At 40.1% G+C, this 23,039-nt stretch overlaps 2 protein-coding genes across 5 annotated transcripts in view; one reads left to right on the top strand and one right to left on the bottom strand.

Moving 5' to 3' along the window:
• Positions 1 to 305: 305 nt before the first annotated feature.
• Positions 306 to 22,179, bottom strand: PTCD2 (pentatricopeptide repeat domain 2). 3 transcript variants are annotated; one of them, XM_074931399.1, is made up of 10 exons: positions 22,031 to 22,173; positions 19,820 to 19,912; positions 17,410 to 17,539; positions 16,465 to 16,582; positions 14,994 to 15,072; positions 13,727 to 13,818; positions 5,130 to 5,243; positions 3,520 to 3,594; positions 2,625 to 2,738; positions 314 to 1,280 (listed from the first exon to the last, which is right to left on the bottom strand). In XM_074931399.1, exons 1-10 carry the CDS (start codon positions 22,134 to 22,136, stop codon positions 1,056 to 1,058), a joined length of 1,146 nt encoding a protein of 381 aa, XP_074787500.1. In that variant the 5' UTR covers positions 22,137 to 22,173; the 3' UTR covers positions 314 to 1,055. The 3 variants fall into 3 exon arrangements, with proteins under 3 accessions (XP_074787503.1, XP_074787502.1, XP_074787500.1); XM_074931402.1 differs by lacking the exon at positions 2,625 to 2,738 and having other exon boundaries at positions 306 to 1,280; positions 22,031 to 22,179; XM_074931401.1 differs by lacking the exon at positions 19,820 to 19,912 and having other exon boundaries at positions 312 to 1,280; positions 22,031 to 22,174.
• Positions 22,129 to 23,039, top strand: part of MRPS27 (mitochondrial ribosomal protein S27) — a 47,565-nt gene continuing 46,654 nt past the window's right edge. Inside the window, exons 1-2 of one of the 2 annotated variants that reach the window (XM_074931397.1) lie at positions 22,197 to 22,275; positions 22,849 to 22,888. In XM_074931397.1, coding sequence (XP_074787498.1) covers positions 22,212 to 22,275; positions 22,849 to 22,888 — 104 coding nt within the window. In that variant the 5' untranslated portion in view covers positions 22,197 to 22,211. Of the gene's footprint in view, positions 22,276 to 22,848; positions 22,889 to 23,039 lie in introns of both variants that reach the window. The other variant, XM_074931398.1, reaches the window with a different exon arrangement.

Genomic DNA, 23,039 nt, shown 5'->3' with positions numbered 1-23,039 from the left:
TGCGCTCCACCTAGTCTTGTGTTCACAGTACTATTAAGTTCTGTACTAACAGGCTCATCACTTCATATGCAGAAGTAAATCAAAAGCACCTGAGTGCCGCCCAAGGTATAGCTGTTTCCAATTCTTTCTATTCCAAATGGTGAATGAGAAAAGATTTTTGGGTATACAGGACTCATAGTTACAAACAGCTTGTTATTACTAGAACCAAGCACATTTGGCCTGGAGTCGTTAAATCTATGTCAGCATGAAGCTTCTTTGTACTTGCTCAATGTGTGAGTGAATTACAAAGATTATATGTAATCCTAGTCTAAAAAAGTGATGGTACTTGCTCTTAGAAACTTGTTAGGATTTAGCTGCAAATTTGTATCAAGATCTATTTGTCCTGGGAGACTTAATATCAGAAAAACTGAAGGAAGCAATATGTGGGGCTACTCACTCTGCGACTCTGACTTTTGTTCAGGAATCTCCTTCTAGTGAGAAAACAACCAGTTGGTTACCATGCTACCTCCCACAGCACTTCTATGATCCCATGTGATATGAAAAAACATACTAATATATTGATTCTGAAGAAAAAGATATTGAAGGGATCAAAAGATGCTTGCTTTCCTCTGATTCTCTTCAGATGTACAGAACTTGAATAAACAGTTAAGCACTTCCACACTTTTATTTAGACTCTGGACAGCATCTATACTTTCAATCAGAACATTACATTTGAAGAAGACTGAATTTTCTTCTCATGAACCATGGAATTCAGGTCAGAAACGCATACTATTTTGTTCACTTCCATCACAACATTTAGCATAGGAAAACCTTGATTTAAGTGCCTGAGGAAAAAATTCGAGCCATTCTATCACTCCATTTCTGAACAACACACAAATACCCAGAGTCATGGCTTGTTTTAGCATCAAACTGAAAAGTAGAAGCTACATGATTTGTATTTAAAATGCAGTTTCACACAAACAACTTAAACTTGTGGAGGAGGGAAGAGGACATTTTATTTGAACCTGGCTTCTAAGTGATGCTAACAGCAGTTCAGTTTGCCATCAGATACTGAACTATTCCAACAACAGATTTGACCGAAGAGATTTAGCAGCCTGATAGCCCAATTGTTTCTGATTTAAAAGCTTTGCAGGGGTCTTCTTTGAACTAGAAATCTGGAAAAGCATGTCTTCCAGTGTGCACATGGTTATCCGTCCTGAAGCTTGTAGTTTTGTATAAATATCTCCTAATTTGGCAGAAAGGTCGGGGTTTTCTTCCATCTTTTCCTTGACTGTAGCCAGCTAAGGAGGATAAAATGACAGACTATTACAGTTCAGAAAATGAGGATCTTAATCAACCACCATACTGAAGATCAGCAATCACTCAAAGGAAAAAAATGTCCACAATATATGTGGCTAATGCAATAACTCATAAGGGCTTTTATGCAGCACACATTATACATCACCAGACAATGGTGGGAATGCACTGGATGCCTATTAAGAGTTTTTTAGATTTATAACTTCTTCAAAGTTGTACATTCAGCCTAGTGCAGACTAACATCATTATTTTGTTTTTAAACCCAGGAAAAGTAATTGCTTTCTGGAATCTACTTTCCAGATCAGCACAATTCTAATTATTCTTACGTATCACACTAAATTTACAGTACAGTACAAATCAACAGAAGTCAGACCACAGAACACTGAGAAGTTTTGTATGCCATAGGCAGAGTATGTGCTCAAGTATAAGTAAATCTCGTAAAAATTGGTGTTGATCAATAACCTTTTATGGAAGGAATGGGTTAGGACTAATGCTTAGTCTTCTTAGGGACTGTTACAAATTTGCCAACAAAATACACCATTGATACATGTAAAATCTATTGCAATGAATTTACAAAATTAAATGCTGCTTAAAAAAACTTCTTTTCAACATAGCAGTTAATATATATGGGCTATGTTTTGAAAGGTATGTCCCCCTTCTATCTAGTATTTATATTTTACATATTAGTTATTCATTTAATAGGCACCAGTGAAAGGCTAAGTATTTAATCATTATAACACAGTCTTAAAATATCTTGTTCCATAGACATGTTCAAAATTAATAAATACACTAAGTTTCAGGAAAAGCAGCAGCAACGCTACCAAGCTGATAGGGGGTATGTATATGCTCTGAGGGATGCCTTCTTGGTGTTCAGTACTGTAAAAGCTGGTTTTTATCATAAAATACAGTAAAATTTCAAAAGCTATTATTTCCCATATCACACTTCCCCATATAGCATCACAGGTCTTTGAAAATATTACCAAACTAATAATACCACTGCGATCCGAACTTTATTCTCATCTTTACATCAAACAAAAATAGCATAGAAGGCAAGAGATTAAATATTTAATGCCACTAGGGAACACTTCATCTACATTCAGATGAAATTTGAGCTTCTAAGAGCAAGATCCATAATAAAAAATGGAAGCGGACAGCTAAGTGCTTTGTCCAACAGTACAAAAGGCAGCCAGCTGCTTTGGCATTTGAATGTAACAGAACCCAAACAATTTTAGTAGGGCGAACTCAGGCACCTGAAGTTCTGTAGCTAAGCCACCGTCATCATGACTCAGCCAAGTACCATGGACCTCTTCCTGTTACTGTATACTTACGACCTGCTCAGAAAACTCAATTTTTTTCACAAAGGGAGGAGTATCTACTTCCACTGCTGCCTCTAATGTCTTGATTACTTCTTCTAGTGAACCAGATCTGAGCTGGACAAGAACCTTGAAAATAAAATAAAATCACACCACACCAATAGTACTTACCATCAGAATACAGAATTTTTAAAAAGTGTTTAAGGAAGATATAAAGTAAAGAAGGACAAAATACATTTCTAGATGCTGAACTGATGGAAATGTATTAATCATGAAGAAAGCAGAGAGAATAATCAATTTCCACAAAGTTTTGGGGTTTTTTCATGGGTGAGACCTGGAAAAGGAAGGTTGAGCCTGGAGGTAGTGATGGACCTGCATTAGCTTTTATTTAATAAAGTGTTTTTTCCATAGCTTAGAGAGGTCACTCACCGGGCACATGCAGTAGACTTTCTCTCAGGTTGCAGACCATGCAATTAAATTAAAAAATCGTACATATGTGATTAAGGTTCAAGGGCTGAAGGAAGCTTGAAGTGGGCAGAGCACAGCTAAGGGAGGCATTTACTTGGAGCTGTGTGTTTTTACATCTCTTGTAGTAAGAAATCAAAAAGTCACAAAATCATAGTTAGAAACTTGTTCACAGGTCTGTACTCACAGATGTAGGACTGGTCTACGTTCCAATCCCATCTATAGCAAGAAGCAATTTTAAAAAATGTGGGAAGGGTGTTTACAATTCAGAATGTGACTCATCCAGCTGACAGAAATTATCTGTTGTCTCAAAACCAAGCTCAGCAACAGTACTGATAAACGCCTGTGCTACTAAAAAGCTAGCCTTCTATTACTCTGCACACAGGTTTTTTTCCAGTATGGTATATTTGTCTGCAAGATTCTAATACAAAGCAAGCATACTTACTTTAAGATTAGTGTATAGTTTGTTCTCTGTTTTCATGATCTGGGAACAATAAAATTTGGCCTGCGCAACATCATTCTAGGAAGGAATTATAAATAATAAAATAAATACAGTTAAACATGTGACACTTTCACAATAAAAGTTTAAGAAAAACAGTCTTTCGCAACTTTTCAATGAATCACAAAACAGCATCTAGAACCCCTTCACCAAGACCCAGAGACTCCCAACAGCATTCAGCCTGTGAAAGGACCACCCCACACTGGATTTTGCATGTAATGTGGCTCTTTAGAACACCAGACAGCATCCCTGTCTCAGATCAGCAGGGAAAGGAAGCATGTAACCAACACTGAACATGAGAGCTCCTAAAAGAGAAAAGATCTACACAGATGTTCAGTTTGGTACATGTCAGAGTACTTAAATGAACTGCAACATATGTTAGTTAATGTGGGTATTTATCCTGCCCAGCATTTTTAACCTTTTGGACATACACATTTACAGTACTGTATCTATGCCATCAGCTGATTTGCACAGACAGTAAATGTTACACTGACATTTACTAGACCAACCACTGCTACTTGATATCAAGAAACATCTTACAGCACGATGTACTGTCAAAGATCACGCAGCTTAAGAAATAGTTAAGTGTAAGTAAGTGGAGCACTATTCTGCTTGCAAAACAAGAATTTAAACTGATTTTTACATAAAGCAACAGCATCAAGGATATTTCATGTTGTTTCAGAGACAGAAATTTTGGTTTTCAACCTCAGTGCCAATGAGAAGCCCTGTCATGCCATCATGCACATGGATAATTTCAATGATGCTATTGTTCAGTGTCTCTGTTCAGACACAGTGCAAAAAAGACCATAGAGTGCATTAGAAAAAATTAACAATTCTACCTCATTCATTCAAATCTGTGAACAGGAACAAAATGCTAGCTCTTATAGTGCCTCTGACCTCTGTTTGGACATGAAACAGAGAAGGTTCAGAATTTCCTCAAACTGCATGCACAATTAACGGCAGAGGAAATACTAGACTTTACAATTTCCTAATTGTTATTCTTCTGCTCAATCTTTCACCTGGTACTGCCTCAGAGCCTCCTCATATCAGTGCCTAAGGCACATGAGGTGCGTGAAAATCTTGTTGTAAAAGAACATATTGTAGAGGACAGGCCACAGGCAGTAGGGCAATACGTATCACAGCCTTTGAGTTTGCCTCCCAAAGTAAACACTTTTAAAGAGATGATTGTGCAAATATTTAAAATTATCATTTTATTTCTATTTAAAGGAAATCATCACTAAATAGCAGTATTTGCAAGGCTGGGTCCATAGCCACATCTAACCTGGTGGCCCAACTCTTTCATTTTTTAGAAATATTCTATATGGCACTGTCACTGGCACAAAATACCTGTGCATTAGACTCGTGACATGTGTTTGAATTTCAGAATTTCCACATTCACTCTATGTGGGAATTGTCTACAATCCTACTCTTTTGTTTGCTTAAAAGTTCTAATACTTTAAGTTATTACATAGATGAGTTATACTTCCTTTCACTGACTACCTTTCCACAATAAAACTATAGAAATTCAGGCACAAATCAAAACAAAAGGTTCTAACCTGCTTCAGAGCAGTTGCCACAGCAAAGCAGAACGCTCGCAGCGGTAACGTGTCACCTTTTAGCTGGGCTTCTTCAAGCAGTTTTGCAGAGATTCTGCAAGACTCCAGGTTGTCCTGTAGAAATATAAAATCTGAGTTGCACTTGTTATTCCTGTGATCTAAAAGGACTGTAGGCAATTGCAATCACATTCAGAAGGCATTCAGAAGTCAACATATGTAAGATCACCAAGGTAATCCATATCTGAACCCTACCAAGCAGACTCTGTACAGCACTTCTTGAGAAACACAACATCAAAATACGATATTCAAAGCTACAGAAGAGGGTAAAAATAACTTCATTACTTTAACAACTCAGAAGAGGGTAAGAATAACTTCCATTACTTTAACAACTATGCCTTGCCCTAACTGTTTTGGCTTCTACAAGAGATAAAACAACTCCAGCAGTATGCTAAAACCAAGAGACACTTTCCTTTCAACTTCCTAATCATTCCCAAATCAGGAAGTAGACTTTTTGTCCTTACTTTATACTAAAAGCTACATTAGATAGTTGTGGCAGGTGCACACACACCCCTTGCCCCCGACAGCACTAGAAACTTCCCAACCATTAAAGAAACCCAGTAGTTGGGATCTAGGGATCTGGCTGCCCAGTCAGCAGGGCAAAGTCATATAGTGACTATGGCCAGAAGATGGGCCCCCAACCGATTAAATACTTTGGTCAAAAGAAACTTTGAAATTTAAATTGGTATAGTTGGCAGGATGTCAACAGAGGAATTATTAGGGAGGCACGACTGCAGACTTTCTCCCCCCAGGTATACAATAAGTGAAGTAGGAGTAGTCTGACTCATGAGCAGTTGTAGAGTATAGAACATTGCCACGGAAATATTAGAGATTGCAAAGGCAAAGGAATTATGTGTGCCTTCCTAGGCAGCTGCTTGATTCAAGCACAAGAACAAAATAATGATTTTTGACAGATTGGCAAGGATAATTTAAAAAAGCAATTGGAAACATTGTTTAAAGGGAGATCTGAAACAAGAAAGAGAGCAGACATGTCTGTTAGAACAAAAAATCATGCTAGCACAAGTGAAAAAGTCCCCCGGTATTGTCCAAATCCAGACATTGATTGCAGGTGCAGACCCCAGGGATTGGAATGGGATCATTTTGGGAGACTCTGATGAAAATATTCTGAAGAAGTAGAGGAGTTGGAGGGAAAGGACATCTTGTCAAAACAGAGAGGCACATGGGCCCACAAGGTGGAACCCCCAAAACCACTGTCTGCATGACCCCCTGGGCAGCGTCTGAGCTCAGTGAATTGCAAGCTAATTTATCAGACAAGCCAGGCAAAACAGAAACCAAGTATCTGTGGAGTTTCTGTAACTGGAGGTGATTGGATATCATTGACGGATGATGAAACAGGGGGGTTCTAGGGTCCAGGAGTGTTTCTCAGCGATGGGCCAGCAGGTGACCAGTCAGTAACATCCCAAGTGGCTTACTGGGCTGGGGGTGTGGATTCCAAAGAGCAAGGGGAACCTATTACTATTGAAGGGGTTGTCAGAGCTGGTGGAGTAGTACAAAAGGCTGCTTGTGCTCAGGCAATGTATGAAAGAGGGCAGCAAGGCATACCAATGGCAGTACTGGTGGACCCCAGCCACCTTAGATCTCTTATTAGGGTACTACTGAACACTTTAAAAATACATATTCAGCCCCTCAGAGAACGGATTCAGGGGGCCATTGAACATAATCAGCAAAACCCTCGGAATTTGTGCACGCATGTACTGACCTGGACGGAGATGTTACATGATATAGCTAGTTATGGGTGTGAGACAGGATGGACTGATCTGGGTGGTACCACAGACGGAAACAGAAAGAGCTGGCAAGCTAGTCAGAACCCCCACTGCAAACATCTTCCCCACCAGGAGTCTGAACCCTTCTGAGGTAGATCAGATCAGACCCATGATACAGGAAGGAACAACCTTTGGTGAAAGGCATTAACACTAGGGGTACCCAGGCTGGTGTTGCACAGATAGTCCGTCGACCATATCTGAAAGCTGGTGGAATTGCTAGAAAGGAAAACTAAAAAACAATGGGCAACCACCTCTTCTCATGATAGCATAACTAGTCCTTTTGTGTTCCTGCAAAAGAAATTGACAGTTAAAAAACTAGATGATGGCAGTTTTGGGTTCAGGTCACCCACTCCGCATGGTGAATACTTGCCAGTGGTCCACTTATGGACCTTATATACATATTCCCATGGGCCCAAGATGAATAAGTTTAGAATTTTTAATTGATACAGGGGCCAAAATTAGTGTTTAGAGTAAGCAACAAGCCCACAAGTTAAGGCAATAATAGGGGTAACTGGTGTAGCAGAAAAATGTCCCATAGCTCGAACTCAACTTTGACTACCTGGGGAAAAAAGAATGACAAAAGGGTTTTGAGTCCTTATAAGGGAAATATAGTGGGATTCAATGTGCTGATGGGGAAACAATGGTATCTAATGGCAGGGTGTGGAGTTTTGGGAGCTGAGGGGCAAAAGCCACCCATGTAAGGACTCTGAAACATACAGGGGCCCTTAATGTACTAAAGGATGAATTTAAGATGTATCAGAGACTAGTCCCATTGCAATGGATTGTGAGATCCATTAAGGGTTGAGTGAGTGAGGATTTGCGACAGACACTTTGTACTATGGTGTGATTCAAATGGTACCATGAAGGGCTGGCTAGACCTTAGTCATTCTCTTCCACCTCATTTAAGAAAACAACAACAGCACTCAGAGTGGGAGAAGGGACTCCTCTCACCTACCAGAGCAGTTAAGTGGAGGGGTTACATACATCACAAGATATTACAGTGCAGGGCCCTTTCCCTCTACTAAACTAGATCCTTAAAGAATCACCCCTTCCTGAGAGGGTAGTCCAGAAGGCCATGATACAGAAGTGCTATGCCTACTTTGAAGAGGTTAGCCAGTTGCTCCTGTTGAAAGAGGGCCTGGTCAAGGCCCCCTGATTCAATAGCCTCGAAACCTTGATTGAACCTTGTTGGGTTGGCCCTACAAACCTTCTTCAATTAAGGAAACACCTGAGTTTGTGGCAGGCACCAATATGCATGGAATATGGTTCACTGATGCATCTGCCCATCAAATAGGATCAAAATGGCAATATAAAGCAGCAGCACTGGAAAATTGTACCAGGAAAACAATTACAGAGGAGGGAGAAGGTAGCACACAACACGGCCCTCCTGCTGGCTGTGGAGAATGGTGCCACTGTAATTTACAGATTGCTATGCGACTTATAAGGGCACCAGAGAGTGGATATGCCAGTGGGAATCCAATCAGTGGGAGGTGGTCTGTACAAAGGTCTGGTAATGATTGCCAGAAACAGGCAGATCACAACCCCTAAAGGTGGGATGGGTAAAGGGCCATGCAAGGAACAGAACCTCCGCTGAGAAATGGAATCAGCAAGTAGATAACCTAGCCCAAATTAAGGTGGTTGACAGCAAAAAGGAAGATTGGGGGCAGTTGGCTGAGTGGCTGCACACTAAGCAAGGCCACTCAAGGAAAGCAGACTTCTATTATGAGTGTTGGTCTCAGGGATGGTCAATATCTATGAAAATCTGTGAGGCAGTCCTCACAGCTTGCCCACAATGCCAAATAAGGCTCAAAGCCAACCACGAACCACGCAAATCAAGCACTAGCCCAACACATTAAACAAGGCAACGCTCTTCAGAGCAAATCAATTTTATTGCTCCTTTGAAGATATTCCACAGGAAGAGATATATTTTGGTAGGAGGTAGTATTGGGACTGACTATGGCCACAGCTGTTAGTACAGCCACTGCAGATCAGACAGTCCATGCTTTGCAACAACAGTTTGGTATTTTCCCTGAATGTATCCAGTGTGATAACTAGTCGGCATGTAAGGATGGGTAATCAGTCTCCTTCAATCTTTAATAACGGTTATGATTACTGTAATTTTTATTATATTAAGATGTATTAAGCATGCGGTATTGAAACCTGTGTTAGCTGTGGAGCATACTCTCTTAAAACCTGTTCACGTATTAGACATTCCAATGCAACTGTAAAATAGTATTTCCCTATTTGATTGTTGCTGTTGCTGACTGTTATTATAATGTTGACTGTGGTTATACAACTGATTGTTTCTACTGTTGATTGATGTCACACTGTTGGCTGACACTGTATTATTCATTGTTAACAGTAATTTGTAATAGTCTGAAAATAATTAAGGAATAAAGATTCAAAGTCAGCATTAAGGCTTACTGACACTGTGCTCCCTTTTAACTTTGGAAGGAAGAGATGACTGTACCACCATTCCAAAGAAACCAGTCAGGCATTACTGTGGATTCTGTGGAAGGTGCACGCTCCCCCCCCGACAACACTAGAAACTTCTCACCTGTCAGAAAAAAATAGTAGTTAGGACTTGGGGGTCCAGCTGACCAATCAGCAGGGCAAAGACATATAGTGACTATGGTTGGAAGATGAGCCCTCAACCAATGAAATACTTCTGTCAAAAGAAACTTCTGGACTGTAACCATATAAGACCACATATCAGATTTGACTAGGGTATAAATGGAGCCCCAATGGAGGGCCATTTTGAGTCAGTCCTCCTGGGAGTAGCGGGTCTGCAGTTGGGGACTTCCCCCCCAGGGTTCAAGATGCCACCTAAGAAAACTCCTAAAGGTTGAGAGCCTTCATCTTACAGGTTAGTGACTGCACGCTTTGAGTCATCACTCCAAGCTTAGGATCCTGAGTTGGCTGCACAGTATTAATTCCATTTGTCATCTTGAACCTGTGGTTTACTAATATCTGTTGGAGTGTTAAGTGATTTTGATTAAAACAGCCTTCATTCCTACTTTATCACCCATTCAACAATTTTGATCAATATAAATATTGTTGGAGTTTGTCATCTGCCTAATTTGATTTTGTAAGCCTCTGTGACAATATTTAATGAAAATCAGTGTTTTCTAAACACTGAACTACTCAACACCATTACACTAAAGAAATCTGTGTATGTGCAAATTTTCAAAAATTTCAGCAATTTTTAGCCTCTCTTACATATTAAATCTTTCAAGACTTTTCCAATGTATATACTCTAGTAAGACATCTTAGACATTTGCCTGTTTTCTAACACAGAAAGCTTCCATTATTGCTGGGACTGTTTTCAATAGGAGTCTATAGTAAAAGGCAACAAGTTTACCTGTGTGTTATCTCACAAACCACCAACTCTCAAAAACTATGCTTCTCACACTGGAAATTATGAGTAGAGTTGACTTGACCCCAAATAAAATAATACCTGCCAAACTTAAAAGATGGCTGCAGGAAGGTCTTGTAACAACTGGTACCACCGATATGGATAAGAGCCTTCATATTTCTTCCTAGTATTTGGTGTTGATATCTGTTCCTACTGTTCAAAGTGTCATTCCTGCAAAATACTGGCCATAATTTAAGGGATAGGGTCATCCTTTGGGTGTTTAAGGGATGCTTTTCCATTCCACTGAATAGTCTGCACAGCTTGTAAAAATATCTTTTAAACCACATAAGAAGCCTGTGGTTTAAAACATGTTCTTTGAAAATTTAGAAACATTTTGCCACCAGAGATTAATTAAATGTTTTGTTGTTATCAAAAGGCCTATAGCCCTTGCCTGCACTAACAGAAGGACGATCTGTTACCTTAGAGGATAGCAGTGCCTTATAATGATTTAAAACATTCCAGAATTGTTTTGAAGTTGACCTCTGAAACACTTCTGTACAAAGATAAAACATTAATTCTTTTGTTCATCCACTAGCAATAATCTGAGTGTTAAGTCCTGTAAATGTTTCTGTACTGGTCTCTGGCATGGTTATTCAAAAGAAACCAAGGATTAACCTGGCACTGATCTTAAAGATACCAGCACCATTTTTTCCAGTATTCATGTAGTACATCTCAAAAATATTTTCCTTCAAGATTTTTTCTAAAGTTTCTTATGTTGCATCATGAGCAAAACCACTATTGAGCTTCATGGCTTCTCCTCCTACCAGTAACAGCTGAATCAACAGATTAAGCTTTTGAAAGAGCTCCACCTAATCCTCTTTAGTGCATAAAGGGTGAAGTGCTAAGGCTTGAACAACTGGCCCAAGCCAGAGCTGACCTATAGATGAATCCTGTATATTTTATAATTGATACCCATTGTGCTAGTAGGTATTGTACTAAGTTATAACAACCCACTTATGCTGATGTAAAAAGTGCTAAAGCATTGAAATACTGAAGCCTGAACAACAGGCCCCAAGCTGAAGCTGCTTAGTGTGTAAACATTAACAAAAGTATGTAAACTCACCAGTCAAAGATGCAGCTTAGACAAAATATAATCAGGAGTGAGGAGAAAATGTCTCCAACTTCCCTTGTTTAGCCTGTTCAAGGCTGAAAACCCAAGTATCTGGCCTTGTCAGAAACTCCCTTGGTTTCCCCCCCTGAGCCCTGGCCAGGCTTTGGGTGGAATCCAACAGGAGAACGAAACCAGAAATTATCTGCTCAAAACAAAGGTGCCAGCTCTTCTGGCCTGTCGATCTCTGGTCTATAGGGCTGGGCCCGTTTGCAGCGACTTTGGCAGCCTCACCTACGGGTGGAGGCACCGCGTAGGATTTCCCCCTTGCCGGGACAGGCTCTGCAAACCCTCGCTGTGACCGGGGCTGCCCAGCCACTGCGGGGCTGGGTGATGATAATATATGCAAGTGGTGATGTATTTTTCTTAATCTCCATTCTCTCTCTCGTGTAGTAATGATTTAACGAATTACACTGTTTTTTCCTGTTTGCTGCTTTAAGTGCACTGTTCTGCTTTTTTCTTACTGCATGTTTTCTGTATTACACTGCTATCACTAGTAAAATACGCCTGCTCTTTTCACTCTGGTGTCTGAGTTTAATCAGTATCCTTAATCAGCAGAACAAAGGGTTACTACAGCTTATTCCCTTACTGATAATATTTTATCTGAATGAAGAAAACCTCCACAAATTTATTGTGGCTGTTAAAACAAGGAGGTGACAGTTTAGATTCATTTCCCTCCTATTTTTATCAATTTGCTAAACAAGTAATGGTGAGCCATGTTCTCTACTGAAAACACAGGTGTGGCCAGAAGCAATAGAAAACAAAAGTTTCAGGAACCTCTTACTGTTGCACATGCCATGGATTCAAGCCTTGTGACAGCAAGCCATGGAAAGAACCATGTAAAGATTTTAGGGAATAAGCTATAGCAGAAGGAATAAAGGATACCTCAGAGAAACACCATGGGTTTCTGTGAAAGCCTTTACCTAAATGGGTAGAGTACAGACCAAGGAACAATTCCTCAGTGGTAAATATTGCCTTAGTGGATGCTAGTAGCAAACACCAGCTTATGAACGTGGGTTGTAGCATAGTGTCAAAGTCTTTGTACATTCAGAACTTTCTAAAAAGGATGCCTTCTACATAAGGTAACATCCCTAAACTGACTGTAACCATCAGTCTCTAGCTGTTTTTAACATCAGACAACTTCAGCAGGTCTTCCTCAGCTCTGCCTACCTCCCCACTCTAAATGCCAAAGCTACATGGCTTTCTATTTCCCCTGACCTAAAGGCAGCCCTGATTCATTAAACCTGAGAATTTCAGAAGCACCACATAAATTACTGCTGAGCTACCATTTTAGGCCAACTACTTTTCATCACATATGCACTCAGTTTCATTGCATGGTTAACTGAGGAACCTGAGGAAATCTAGTCTAGTGGTATAATTTCTCCTCAGCAAGTGTCTTTTTTCCTAAAAACATGGGGAAATTGAAAAAGAGTTTCCTACTGAGTTTGCAAAGGGCCTATGTTAATATTTCAAATTGCAGAAATGCTTCAAAACTGGAGAGGAAGGTCAAAATAAAAAATAAAAAAGGCTGGGGATCTCAGTTTGCTACAAAAGGGGAACAGTTCTAATAAAACACTCGTAGAACCTGTATAGCCTAGTTTCTAATTGTATTCATGCTCTTTATCAGCTAAAAATACAGTTAAGCTTAAGGAGCAGCCTGTCTTGCACTGAAGGCGTTCATCTAGGTTTCTTTTCTCCACTCAGCTGCGCATTTTCATCAAGCACACAGAAACAGATCACCTTTGAGAACTCTAATCCTTGTCAAATTTGGTGCCATTACAGAAATGGTTCAACGTTACTTGAAGGGGGAGGGGAGAAATACATGGATGATATCTGACAAATGGGACATATCATATATATGCCTTGTCTCTTAAGGAAGCCAGATTATAAAACCATTATTGAGAATCAAGCAGAGTACAGTCTGAAGAGATGCACAGACCCCAGAGAAAGAATACCTTCAGCTAATCAAAGGCTGTACCAAATTAATTCCTTAGAGTGTATATTCATGTACTTTATTGGAGATTTGCTTTGTGACATTAGTTTTTATGGGAAGCTATATATGTGCACCATAACATGCACAATGAAGCAATTTAGGACTTAAATATGTCTAAAATATTTGCACTAGATGAGGAATCATGACCGGGAACAGAAGGAAATTTTAAAATCCAAAAAAAGGAAGACATAGAGAAGGCATTTAAAATACTTTTTCATCGTGTAAACTGGAAATACTTACCAGTTTGTAACATATTGCAAATGCAAGTAGATAGGTTTCTTTGTTGAAAGGTATACCTTGTTTTTTCATTTCTACCAGAACTTCCAAAGCACCTATCAAAAATACATTGGTGTTACTCACTTCACAAATTTAAGGCTGTACATTTAGTAACTGAAAAACAAAAATCTCAACATGGTATGAGTTCAGTAAGTCTATTTGAAAATAGAAATGTAAACTGAAATTTGTTATTTTTAAAAAAATTAATACATTTCAAAAAAGTTTAATTTAAGATCAGATGGATGTAAGTATTTCTTCCCAGGCAAGAGGTTTTCAATCTACATTAGAATCTGTCCTTACTGGTCTATTATTTTCATACAAATCTAAAACTAAATTCCAGATACTTGACAAACCACTCATTATTCCTAACTGCCCAGAAAGCAAGCCTTTTAAACACATGATCAACACTTCCACCATTTTAGGGAAACTATCTAACAGCTACTCGATAACACACATGCTGCATGACACCACAACACTGCATTCAGGCTCTGATCTAATTATTTTTACATTGGCTCAGTCTCAACTTTTAGGACAACTGCTTTAGATATGTCAGACTTCAAGAGACCAAGCACTGCGTGTTCAACAAACTTCAATAAAGGGATTTGCTTGAGTACTCCATACTCAATTAAGATTTTCTCATGGAAGGTCTTTTCAGCCAGATCAGATGATTCCCCCTTATCCTCACAAAGGACCAAACTGATCTAAAGCATCTGACTTAAATATTGCAGTAGCCACTCTGTATGGGCACACTAGTAAGACAAACCAAGACTACTGTCTGATTTTGTTATCAAAGGGAAAAGGGTACTCTTCCCTGCTCTGACACAAATGCAGAACTGCCAAAAAAATTTTGAAGAACTTACTGTTCCAAAAACCATGTAAAACAAACTCTAAATAGAGAACACAAAAAGCTATGAGAAAACAAGAATCAAAGAGAAGTTAAGCCTTCAGAGAAGAGGGTTTAGGAAACAAGCCACCTGGATAATCACAATTCTGTGCAACTGAGAATGACAGGAATATCACTGGAAGTATGAAACAAATACAGCCTTCAATTTTTATTACACACTACACTGCAGCTCATTCACAACTACACAGATTTAGTTGATGTTTGGCCTTCTAAGTCCATAAAGCAATCAGCAATATTCATTAAACACATATATATTTATATACACACACACTTATAGTGAGAAGCATCCTCCTCAAAATGCATTTGCCTTAGCAACACAGTACTTACTTTCAAAATGGCCCTTTTTAAATAACATAGTCATCAAAATATGGAATGATGTACTGTCTGAGAAAAAACCATGCAAATTCTGGAGAAAAAAACATACAAACAGAGTAAACATAAATAAAGTTAGGACAGTGAGCATTCTTACTGTGCACAGCATTTAGCAGGTCTTCCAACTGGACTAAGCCCCACCTTCACAAGTTCAACATCTAACTCCCTGGGTTTCCTGACTGTTCCTCTGTCAAGTAACCTCCAAAATACCAGTGACTCAGTATGGTCAAAAGCTCACTGAAATTAAACAGAAATTTCTGAGAGCGCCCCACTATCATTTTTTCTTAATTATAGATGGTGACCTCTAAGTTAACACAAGCGGAAGTCACTGGCTAATGGCAGCTCCAAAATCTCAGCAGAAATACAGCCTGCAGGTGATTAATGTCTTCGAGGTAAAGTACCACCACAGCGAAACTGAAAGAATTTTTTGCTAATCACAGTATCAAATGATGAGCAGATCAGCATAAGGGCTTGACTGATGACACAGTAGGAGAAGAAAGAGCAAATGTATTTTAAATTCCACTTTAATCACACTGTGTGTTGGGAATACACAAATAAAATGCCAGAGGTATTAAGTCTAAATTTCTGCAGCAGAGTCTGATGAGGTACTGTACCTTACTGTATCAGTTACAAAGCCCTGCAAGTACTGCAGGATCTGTCTTAACAACATAGATCTCAATCAAAAAAAAACAAAACAAAACAAGAAACCTCACATTCCATTTCTGGCTAGGCACATCTCATGTATTAATGAATTAATATCATAGAGATGACTTTCCACTGGCCACCAGAGATTTCTGAAGACACAATATTATTGTACAGAATCTTTGTAATTTATTATACACTGGGCATGATTAATATCTTGTCGTAATAATCACACACAGCATTTTACAGATGTTCAAAAGCAAGTCCTTAAGTTTCTTCAGCACTAAAACGGCCAAGTTCCTGAGTTGAGGAACATCATACCACCTCTACAGGGTTCAGAGTGAGTTTGAAGTACAGAGTAACATGATAAATATGCTGATGCAAATAATCCAAGGGATTTCAGAGGACTACTACATAAAAACTCAGAAGTGTTCACTTCCAAGAATGACCTAATGCAACACAGGATTCAGGAAAACATGCATCGGCTGTGTTCATTTGAGGAATTATTTTTTTAATCAATACCTTTTATTCAAATGATGTAATTACACAGAAGTACAATAATAAACTTCTCAAACTAGCATTTAATTTTCTTTTAGTTACTGTTTTGCTGTTTATAAAATAAACCCCATGTAATCTGCATCCTTACATTAATGTCATAGACGTCCTTGCTACCACAACACATATACAAGTCTATATGCTCATGCAAGGCTCACGTGTAGCATACACATTATTCATATTGGACTAATAACAACAACAATATTTTTAGAATATATAGGGGAATTACCTGATCTTTGATAAGTTCTACTGCAGGCCTTTCAAGGTCCAGCTCATAACACAGCCTCATAAAGAGGGGTCCAAATTTAAAATTACTTAAGTCTGCAATTCCATTCTGCTCATGGTACCTATTAGAAAAATTTTTAAAAGTTTATCACACAGGACATGGAATTTGTCAAGGGAAAACAGCTTTAAATAGACAGCAAGGTTTGTACGTGCAATGACAGAGGTACACTTCTCTATCTGCACCAGCTAATGACATTTAGATAACAGATTAATTTTATTGAAAAAATACTGGTTTAGTCAAACCAGTAAATTAACTAGTAATATGTAATGTCTTTTATTTCCAGCAAAGTAACTTGCATTAGATTTGTAACAGAATGAGTCTCTGCCATAAAAGTTCCCAGCTACTTTACTTTTATTCATAGAGCAATAGCACAGGAAGCTGCAGCAGTCTATTTTAGCAGCAGTACCTACTAAGATACCTCAACTTTTTCTCTCCTACACTAAAAAATAATAAAAAAACCACCCCAAAACTAAAGTGCTTCACTTTTTTCTTTATAGCTCCTACACTGTAATTGCTGGTAAGGCTTTCATTCACAAAACCTCCTGACCTGCCACTGCTGGGTCCAGACCGGTTTATAACCAGGCTTGTCTTGGCTGGAAACGCCTCTGAGCACACCACTACCTCCCAGCTGAGAGAGGATATTTCTGTGTGGGTCACCACCCATTCTGCATAAACTTTGCTCCTCTAGCTTGACTCTCCTTTGATCTGAGAGTCTCAGAAGGGTTGGAAGATTGACAGTAAATGAAAATACAGCCTTAATTTAAGGGATTAACTATGCATATAGCCACTGAATTAGTGCAAACCCGCAACTGCAGACCTAATCTGAGATGATCTAATAAGAGCAAAAAAACAAAGAGAGAAAAGTGTTACCTGGATTGTTAAAAATACCTGTAAATAACTTTTCTGGCTAGTTCCACATCAGATGAAGTCTGACATAAATGCAGTAAATTTTTTAATTCATTTCTGAGAATAATTCCATTTTTCTTTAATTTTTCTTTAATACTTTGAAAATATGGATCTGAAAATAAAACACATTATAGCAGCAGTCTATAGACAATTCCATTACCTGTGTTGCATAGTTGGTACCTGAAACATGGAGATTCAGTGAAGCAGAAAGATTGGGGTTTTTTCACCAAGGAAAATGCATAAAGCTTCTCACAGACAAGCATGCCTAGGTGTCTCCATGAAGTCATGTCAGACTTGGAAAACCAAGGAGATGGTTATTGTGAACTTAATTTCATTGTGCAGGTTATGGAATATGACAGGTAATATAAAAATTATAAAGATGAAGGAAGTTTTGTAGTTTTCTGCCTTATGTTCTTTTTTTAAGAAGCAAGCAAACAAACAAAACCAATCCCACTCAGCATTCCTTCTACTCAACATTGTTCATACAGAAGATTTAAATCCCTTCACAACTGATGCAAACACAGTCTTATACATAATTAATATATTTCTATACATAGCCATAAATTTAGAGTTGGTTACCTTCCCCCGCCCCCCCAAAAAGAGGTTTCTCTATCCAGCATGTTTTCCTGTGACAAAGCAAGCACAAAGACAAGTCCTTCAGCTGTTAATCTCAAGGCTCTGATTCAGACGTACACAAAAATCATGTGTACCACCTGGCAGACCCATTCCTCTAATGGTTCTGCCCCCTGTCTTGGGCAGAGAAGTTAACTTTATGTAGCAGTTTCTGGGTCACTGATATTTCCAAGCTAGTAACCTACACAAGAGGTGCAAAGCAAGCACCCCAGAGAAGAACATATACAGCTACTGGATGCATATCTGTTACTACATGCAAACAGAAGTCCTTACTCAAGACAGAGATGCAGAGATGAATTCTGTGAAGTCAGAAGAATGTATACATTTAAGTATGCATATATAATAGTTATGATATTTTCAGACATGCACAAAAATTTAAAAAATATCTGGGATCCAAACTGTATTTGTAAAAAGCACATAATAGTTATTATAACTGCTGCAGGCAATTGTTTAACTGCTGTAGTTAAGAGTATAACTATGATAGTTAATAGTTGCATTATAATAAATAATAGCTATTACATATTTTGTGTAACTGAACATTTATTACTGCTTTTCCACTTCTAAACCAAGTTTATTACCAGCCCTAATTACTTCTTTTCATGTTTCAAGTATTAGAGAGAAGCCATGCACATACATAGGTGCTTAGCACATTGTTTTCATCAATTCTCAGAGGCTACTACTTGTACAGAACAAAAAGGCCAACTGTGACTGTAAAGCCAAATATTTGGCTTCTACAAACCTGTTTTAACAAGAGTCATTGACCCATAGCAATAAATTCAATGTATCTCAAGAACAGGATGAATAATCCCAAATACAAGTACCTCATCATCACAGCAAAATATAAAAATATTACGACCTGCCACTGCCTGATTTAAATACTACTTTCACTTAATATAGAAAAACTATCACTTTGACTTCACCTCCTCTCTGTCCCAGACAACTAGTTTATATAAAACTAGATTTGATTATTTGACTCTTCCTTTCCATACAAAAAAACTAGAATTAATTAAATCCTTTAGAACAATTGTCAGTTTGTATCACTAGAACACCTGCATATGATTAAACAGGTGCAGGAAATGCGAGTTTTACTTAACCTTTCTTAAATATTAAGGGCAGAATTATGTTTTTATTTATGTTCCTTAAAGAAAGGAATTTGTATACACTGTAAACAGCATGACAAAACCCTCATCAGAAAAATCCACCAATCTTGCTCCTTCATTAACGTGGAAAACCTGAAATTATTTTTCATATTCTGAGTACGCATACATCATCTGGAATTGTGTGTACAGCTGAGAACTTACATTAGATAAAAGGGAAAAAATCGAAACCAATTAACTAAATTTACAGAGCAGATTAAAACAGAATTACAGGCATAGGCCTTCTCTGGATAGTTAAGTAGCTACTAGGTTTGTATTAACCCTCTCTGATGATATAGTTGAAGCAAGATATGTAGACTGAAATGGTATTTTCTATTAGACTATCTGACTAAGTTGGAAAAGCAAGGACACAAACATTTCAGGTCTTATGAAAACATCTTGCATACTTGAAACCTTTTCTGCATTTTCCAACACAGCATAACTAATACTGTTTCATTCTACTGAGCCACAGATCTTCCAAAAATTTTAGTTACAAAAAATTTCCAAGAGGAAGACGTAAGTTGCTGCTTTAAATGGGGTCAGTTGGTGTCATATGATAATGACTTGTTTCCTAGGACTCCCGCTAAAATTGAGAATGGTCATTATGAAATAAATACTAATACCTTTATTGACATGAACTTCATTTCTAATTGTCACTTTCATCTGCTGAAATGCTTGTAACTTTATATCATCTTCTGTTAGTAGATAGCGCTTCCCTATACCATAAGAAAAAAAGAGGTTGAGTTTTACATCACACTGCCTGTTTTAATACTACTGAACTTTTCATCTATGAATTACTGCTGTTAATTATTGTGTGATGCCAGACCACTGGCAGGAGGACATTAATAAAAAGACTGCAAAAATTGTCACTGACAAAAGAAACTGAGCACCACATCACAGCTTTCCAGAGTTAACATGTACAGGATGAAGAAGTATATATTTATTAGATGTGCAAAAGAAAAACTAGAGACACCATTCCTCTCCACCTAGACAGGTAACAAGGGGATTCTGCCCAAGAATAAGTTCTTCCTCCCCTTTCATGCTTTTATAATGATTTGTCTTGTCATCTCTTTTTTCACCACAATTCATAGGGGCACAGCTTCCTTTTCTCACATGTGCTGTCTGCACTATTGTAGAATGCATTGCTCTGGAAGCTCCAAACACAGTAGGAAGACAAAAGGAAAAAACACAAAGCTTATTAATTGAATTGTAGTAACACTCAGGAGACCGAGTGAAGTGCTGGGCCTAGAATATCAAAATTAACTTTGGGTGCTGACCTCAACTGTACTGTGTTGTAAGCTCCTTCAGCAAAAGCAGCATGCAAATGTATTTGTGAAGTTTTTGCTGCCACAAAACTAGCTCTCCAGTAGATTTTTAATTTCAACCAATGATTTTGTAACAGAGAGTCACTGCAATAGTTCACGTTGTCACAATCTAGTCTTTTAAGTTTTTGTCTTCTTAAAGAATGATTCTAATCTTGGAGGGACAAGAGCAAGTACTGACCTCAGTTAGGTTATTTATTCTCCTCTGCATTTCCCTAGCAAAATGTAACAGGCCATGCAAATAAAGAAACTTGTTTTCTATGCAAGAGAAGCATGCTAATGACCCACTTCATAAAATGTGAAGAAAAAAAATCCATTAAACGGCAACTTTAGCCATTAAATTTAATGAAAACAGTTCCAGTGTGTAAACAAATACATTTTATCCGGCATGAAATTGGCCTGGATTACCCTGCCATTTACTTCCCACAGACCCTCTCATACCATTTACTTCCCACAGACTTTCTCAGCTGGTCTAACACTGAAAGACCATCCCTGGCCTGGGCCTCTCCAGAGCTGATGTGGAAATTATGCCAGCACCTGGGGTGGGACAGGTGAACCCAACCGCATGGATGCTCGGCAGTGTCAGTAGAGAGGTGGGAGAAGCAGAACTTCATCCTCCTTGAATTCAATTTGCTGAATTCTACCGCTCTTTAAATTCACACTTTACAGTGTTATAGAAATAAACCAGTGCAAAATCAAATAAGAGGGCCTCTGAGAAAAAAAGGAGGGAGGTTTGATAAGATGGCTGGCACATGCAGGCAGTGCAGACCATCCTGGAGAACTCAACCAACCTGCTTTACCTCAGACATGCTGCAACCCTCTATAAATGTGGCCAGTGACGAGCAGTGGGCAGACCACCACTCAGGGGGGATCTTCATGTCTCTGAGGTGTCTAACAGACCTCTAAACTGACTGAAACCTCCACTGACATTGGTACAGCAGGCTGGGAGCCCAGATGGGGCCTATGCAGGGAAGCCCTCTGCCACACACCTCCTTTCCACGTTCCCCCGTTTTATCCTCTGGGCGAGGGAATGCCTTCAAAACGCCTCTGAAGCCCTGGTACAGTGCTGGTGGTGGTGACAACCAGCAGTCACAGCCCAGGGTCTGGATGATGTTGCCACCCTCCCAGAATAAACATGCATTTACAGAGCTGCATGGTTTGGGGCTTTTTTTAGTAGCTCACATCCAGCCTACGGCAAGCACCCGATAAACACTGCTGCCACCCCTCCCCGTGGGATAACTCTGCTGCACCAGCTCGGCCTCCCGGCCGCAGCACAAACTGGCCCGCTCTGAAGCCCACTGGGAGGCCCTCGGCTCTCCCGCCCCACACCCCGCGCCGAGAGGGGGCATCCCCGCAGGAACTACAACTCCCGTCAGGCAAAAGGCTGGCGGCCGCCGCCGGGCCTGCCGGGAGCTGTAGTACTCCGGTCACGCCCTCGGCCGTCTGGCAGCCCAGGGCCCCGGCCGGGCACCCCGCCGTCCCCCCTGCGCCCCGCCGCGCAGCCCGCCGTACCTCCAGGCGCGTAGCCCCAGCAGCCCGAGGCGGGCGGTCGGACCGCCGAGCGCCACACCGCCTCCCGCGCCACCCGCTGGGAGCCGCCAGCGAGCACCGCCGCCATCTTGCGCCAGGGCCTGCCGGGGCGGGGCGCGGCGCTCCCGGGCCTGCCCCGCCGCTCGTCTCCTCCTTCGGCGCCATGGCCGCCCCCGTGCTCAGGCGAGGAGTGCTCTGGAGCGGGAGGGCTCTCCGCGCTGCGGCAGGTCGGTGGTCCGTTGGCAGGCGGCAGCGACCCTCGCTGCCGCGGCGGAGCGGGGGTGTCGGGGCGGGCTGAGGGATGGCAGGGGCTGGGCCTGGCCGGGCTGTGGAGGACAGGCCCTGGCGGGACGGGCCCTCGAGTTGCTGTGGCTGCTGTTGGCTGCGGTGGCCGTCTCCAGGGATGGGAAGCTGCGTGGGGACTTCTTCCTATTTTTATACATGTATATATATAATAATAACTGGAGACTGCTCCGAGAACGGCATATCACTAGGATGCGGTGCGGGAGAGTATTCTTAATTTGTTTTTTATAGCTACGCCACCTTGCCGATCTCATAGCTTAATATCTTAGGACTTGCCTTTTTGAGTCACGGGAAGCCACACGGGTTGTATGGAGGCCGCCAAACCCGGGACAGTAAGCGTTCAGCAAAACCTAGTAATTTAGGCGGCAGAACCACAACCAAGACAGATGATTTTGAAAAACTACCTTTCCAAAAATGTTGACCTTTGCCAAGAACTGAACTCAATAATGTTTACTTAAAGTATGGTGGTGATGGGTAACTTTATTGTGGCTTTTCAGCTTCCCCGAGGAGAAATTTCTCAGTGCTGCTTCCTGGTAGGTACAGCCATGTCTCAAAAAACACCTCCCTCTCCTCTGGCACTGGAGCTGCTCAGGCACTGGAACCTGCGTGAAAAACTCAAACCTGACCCCCAGCTTACCTGGACAAAGCACTGTCATTCAGACAGTTGTTTGTGTTATAACAAATAGTT

This window comes from Athene noctua, chromosome Z (assembly GCF_965140245.1).
Source record: "Athene noctua chromosome Z, bAthNoc1.hap1.1, whole genome shotgun sequence".
NCBI lineage: Eukaryota > Metazoa > Chordata > Aves > Strigiformes > Strigidae > Athene > Athene noctua.
This window is presented reverse-complemented; position numbering and strand designations above follow the sequence as displayed.

What these genes read in the sequence shown, in the direction of transcription:
- PTCD2 (XM_074931399.1), bottom strand. Translation starts at nt 22,136, where the DNA reads ATGGCGGCGGTGCTCGCTGGCGGCTCCCAGCGGGTGGCGCGGGAGGCG. An exon ending in GCCAGAAAAGTTATTTACAG is followed by an intron (nt 16,583 to 17,409) that starts GTATTTTTAACA and finishes TTTTTCTAATAG; the next exon opens with GTACCATGAGCAGAATGGAA. An exon ending in TTGCAATATGTTACAAACTG is followed by an intron (nt 5,244 to 13,726) that starts GTAAGTATTTCC and finishes ATATTTCTACAG; the next exon opens with GACAACCTGGAGTCTTGCAG.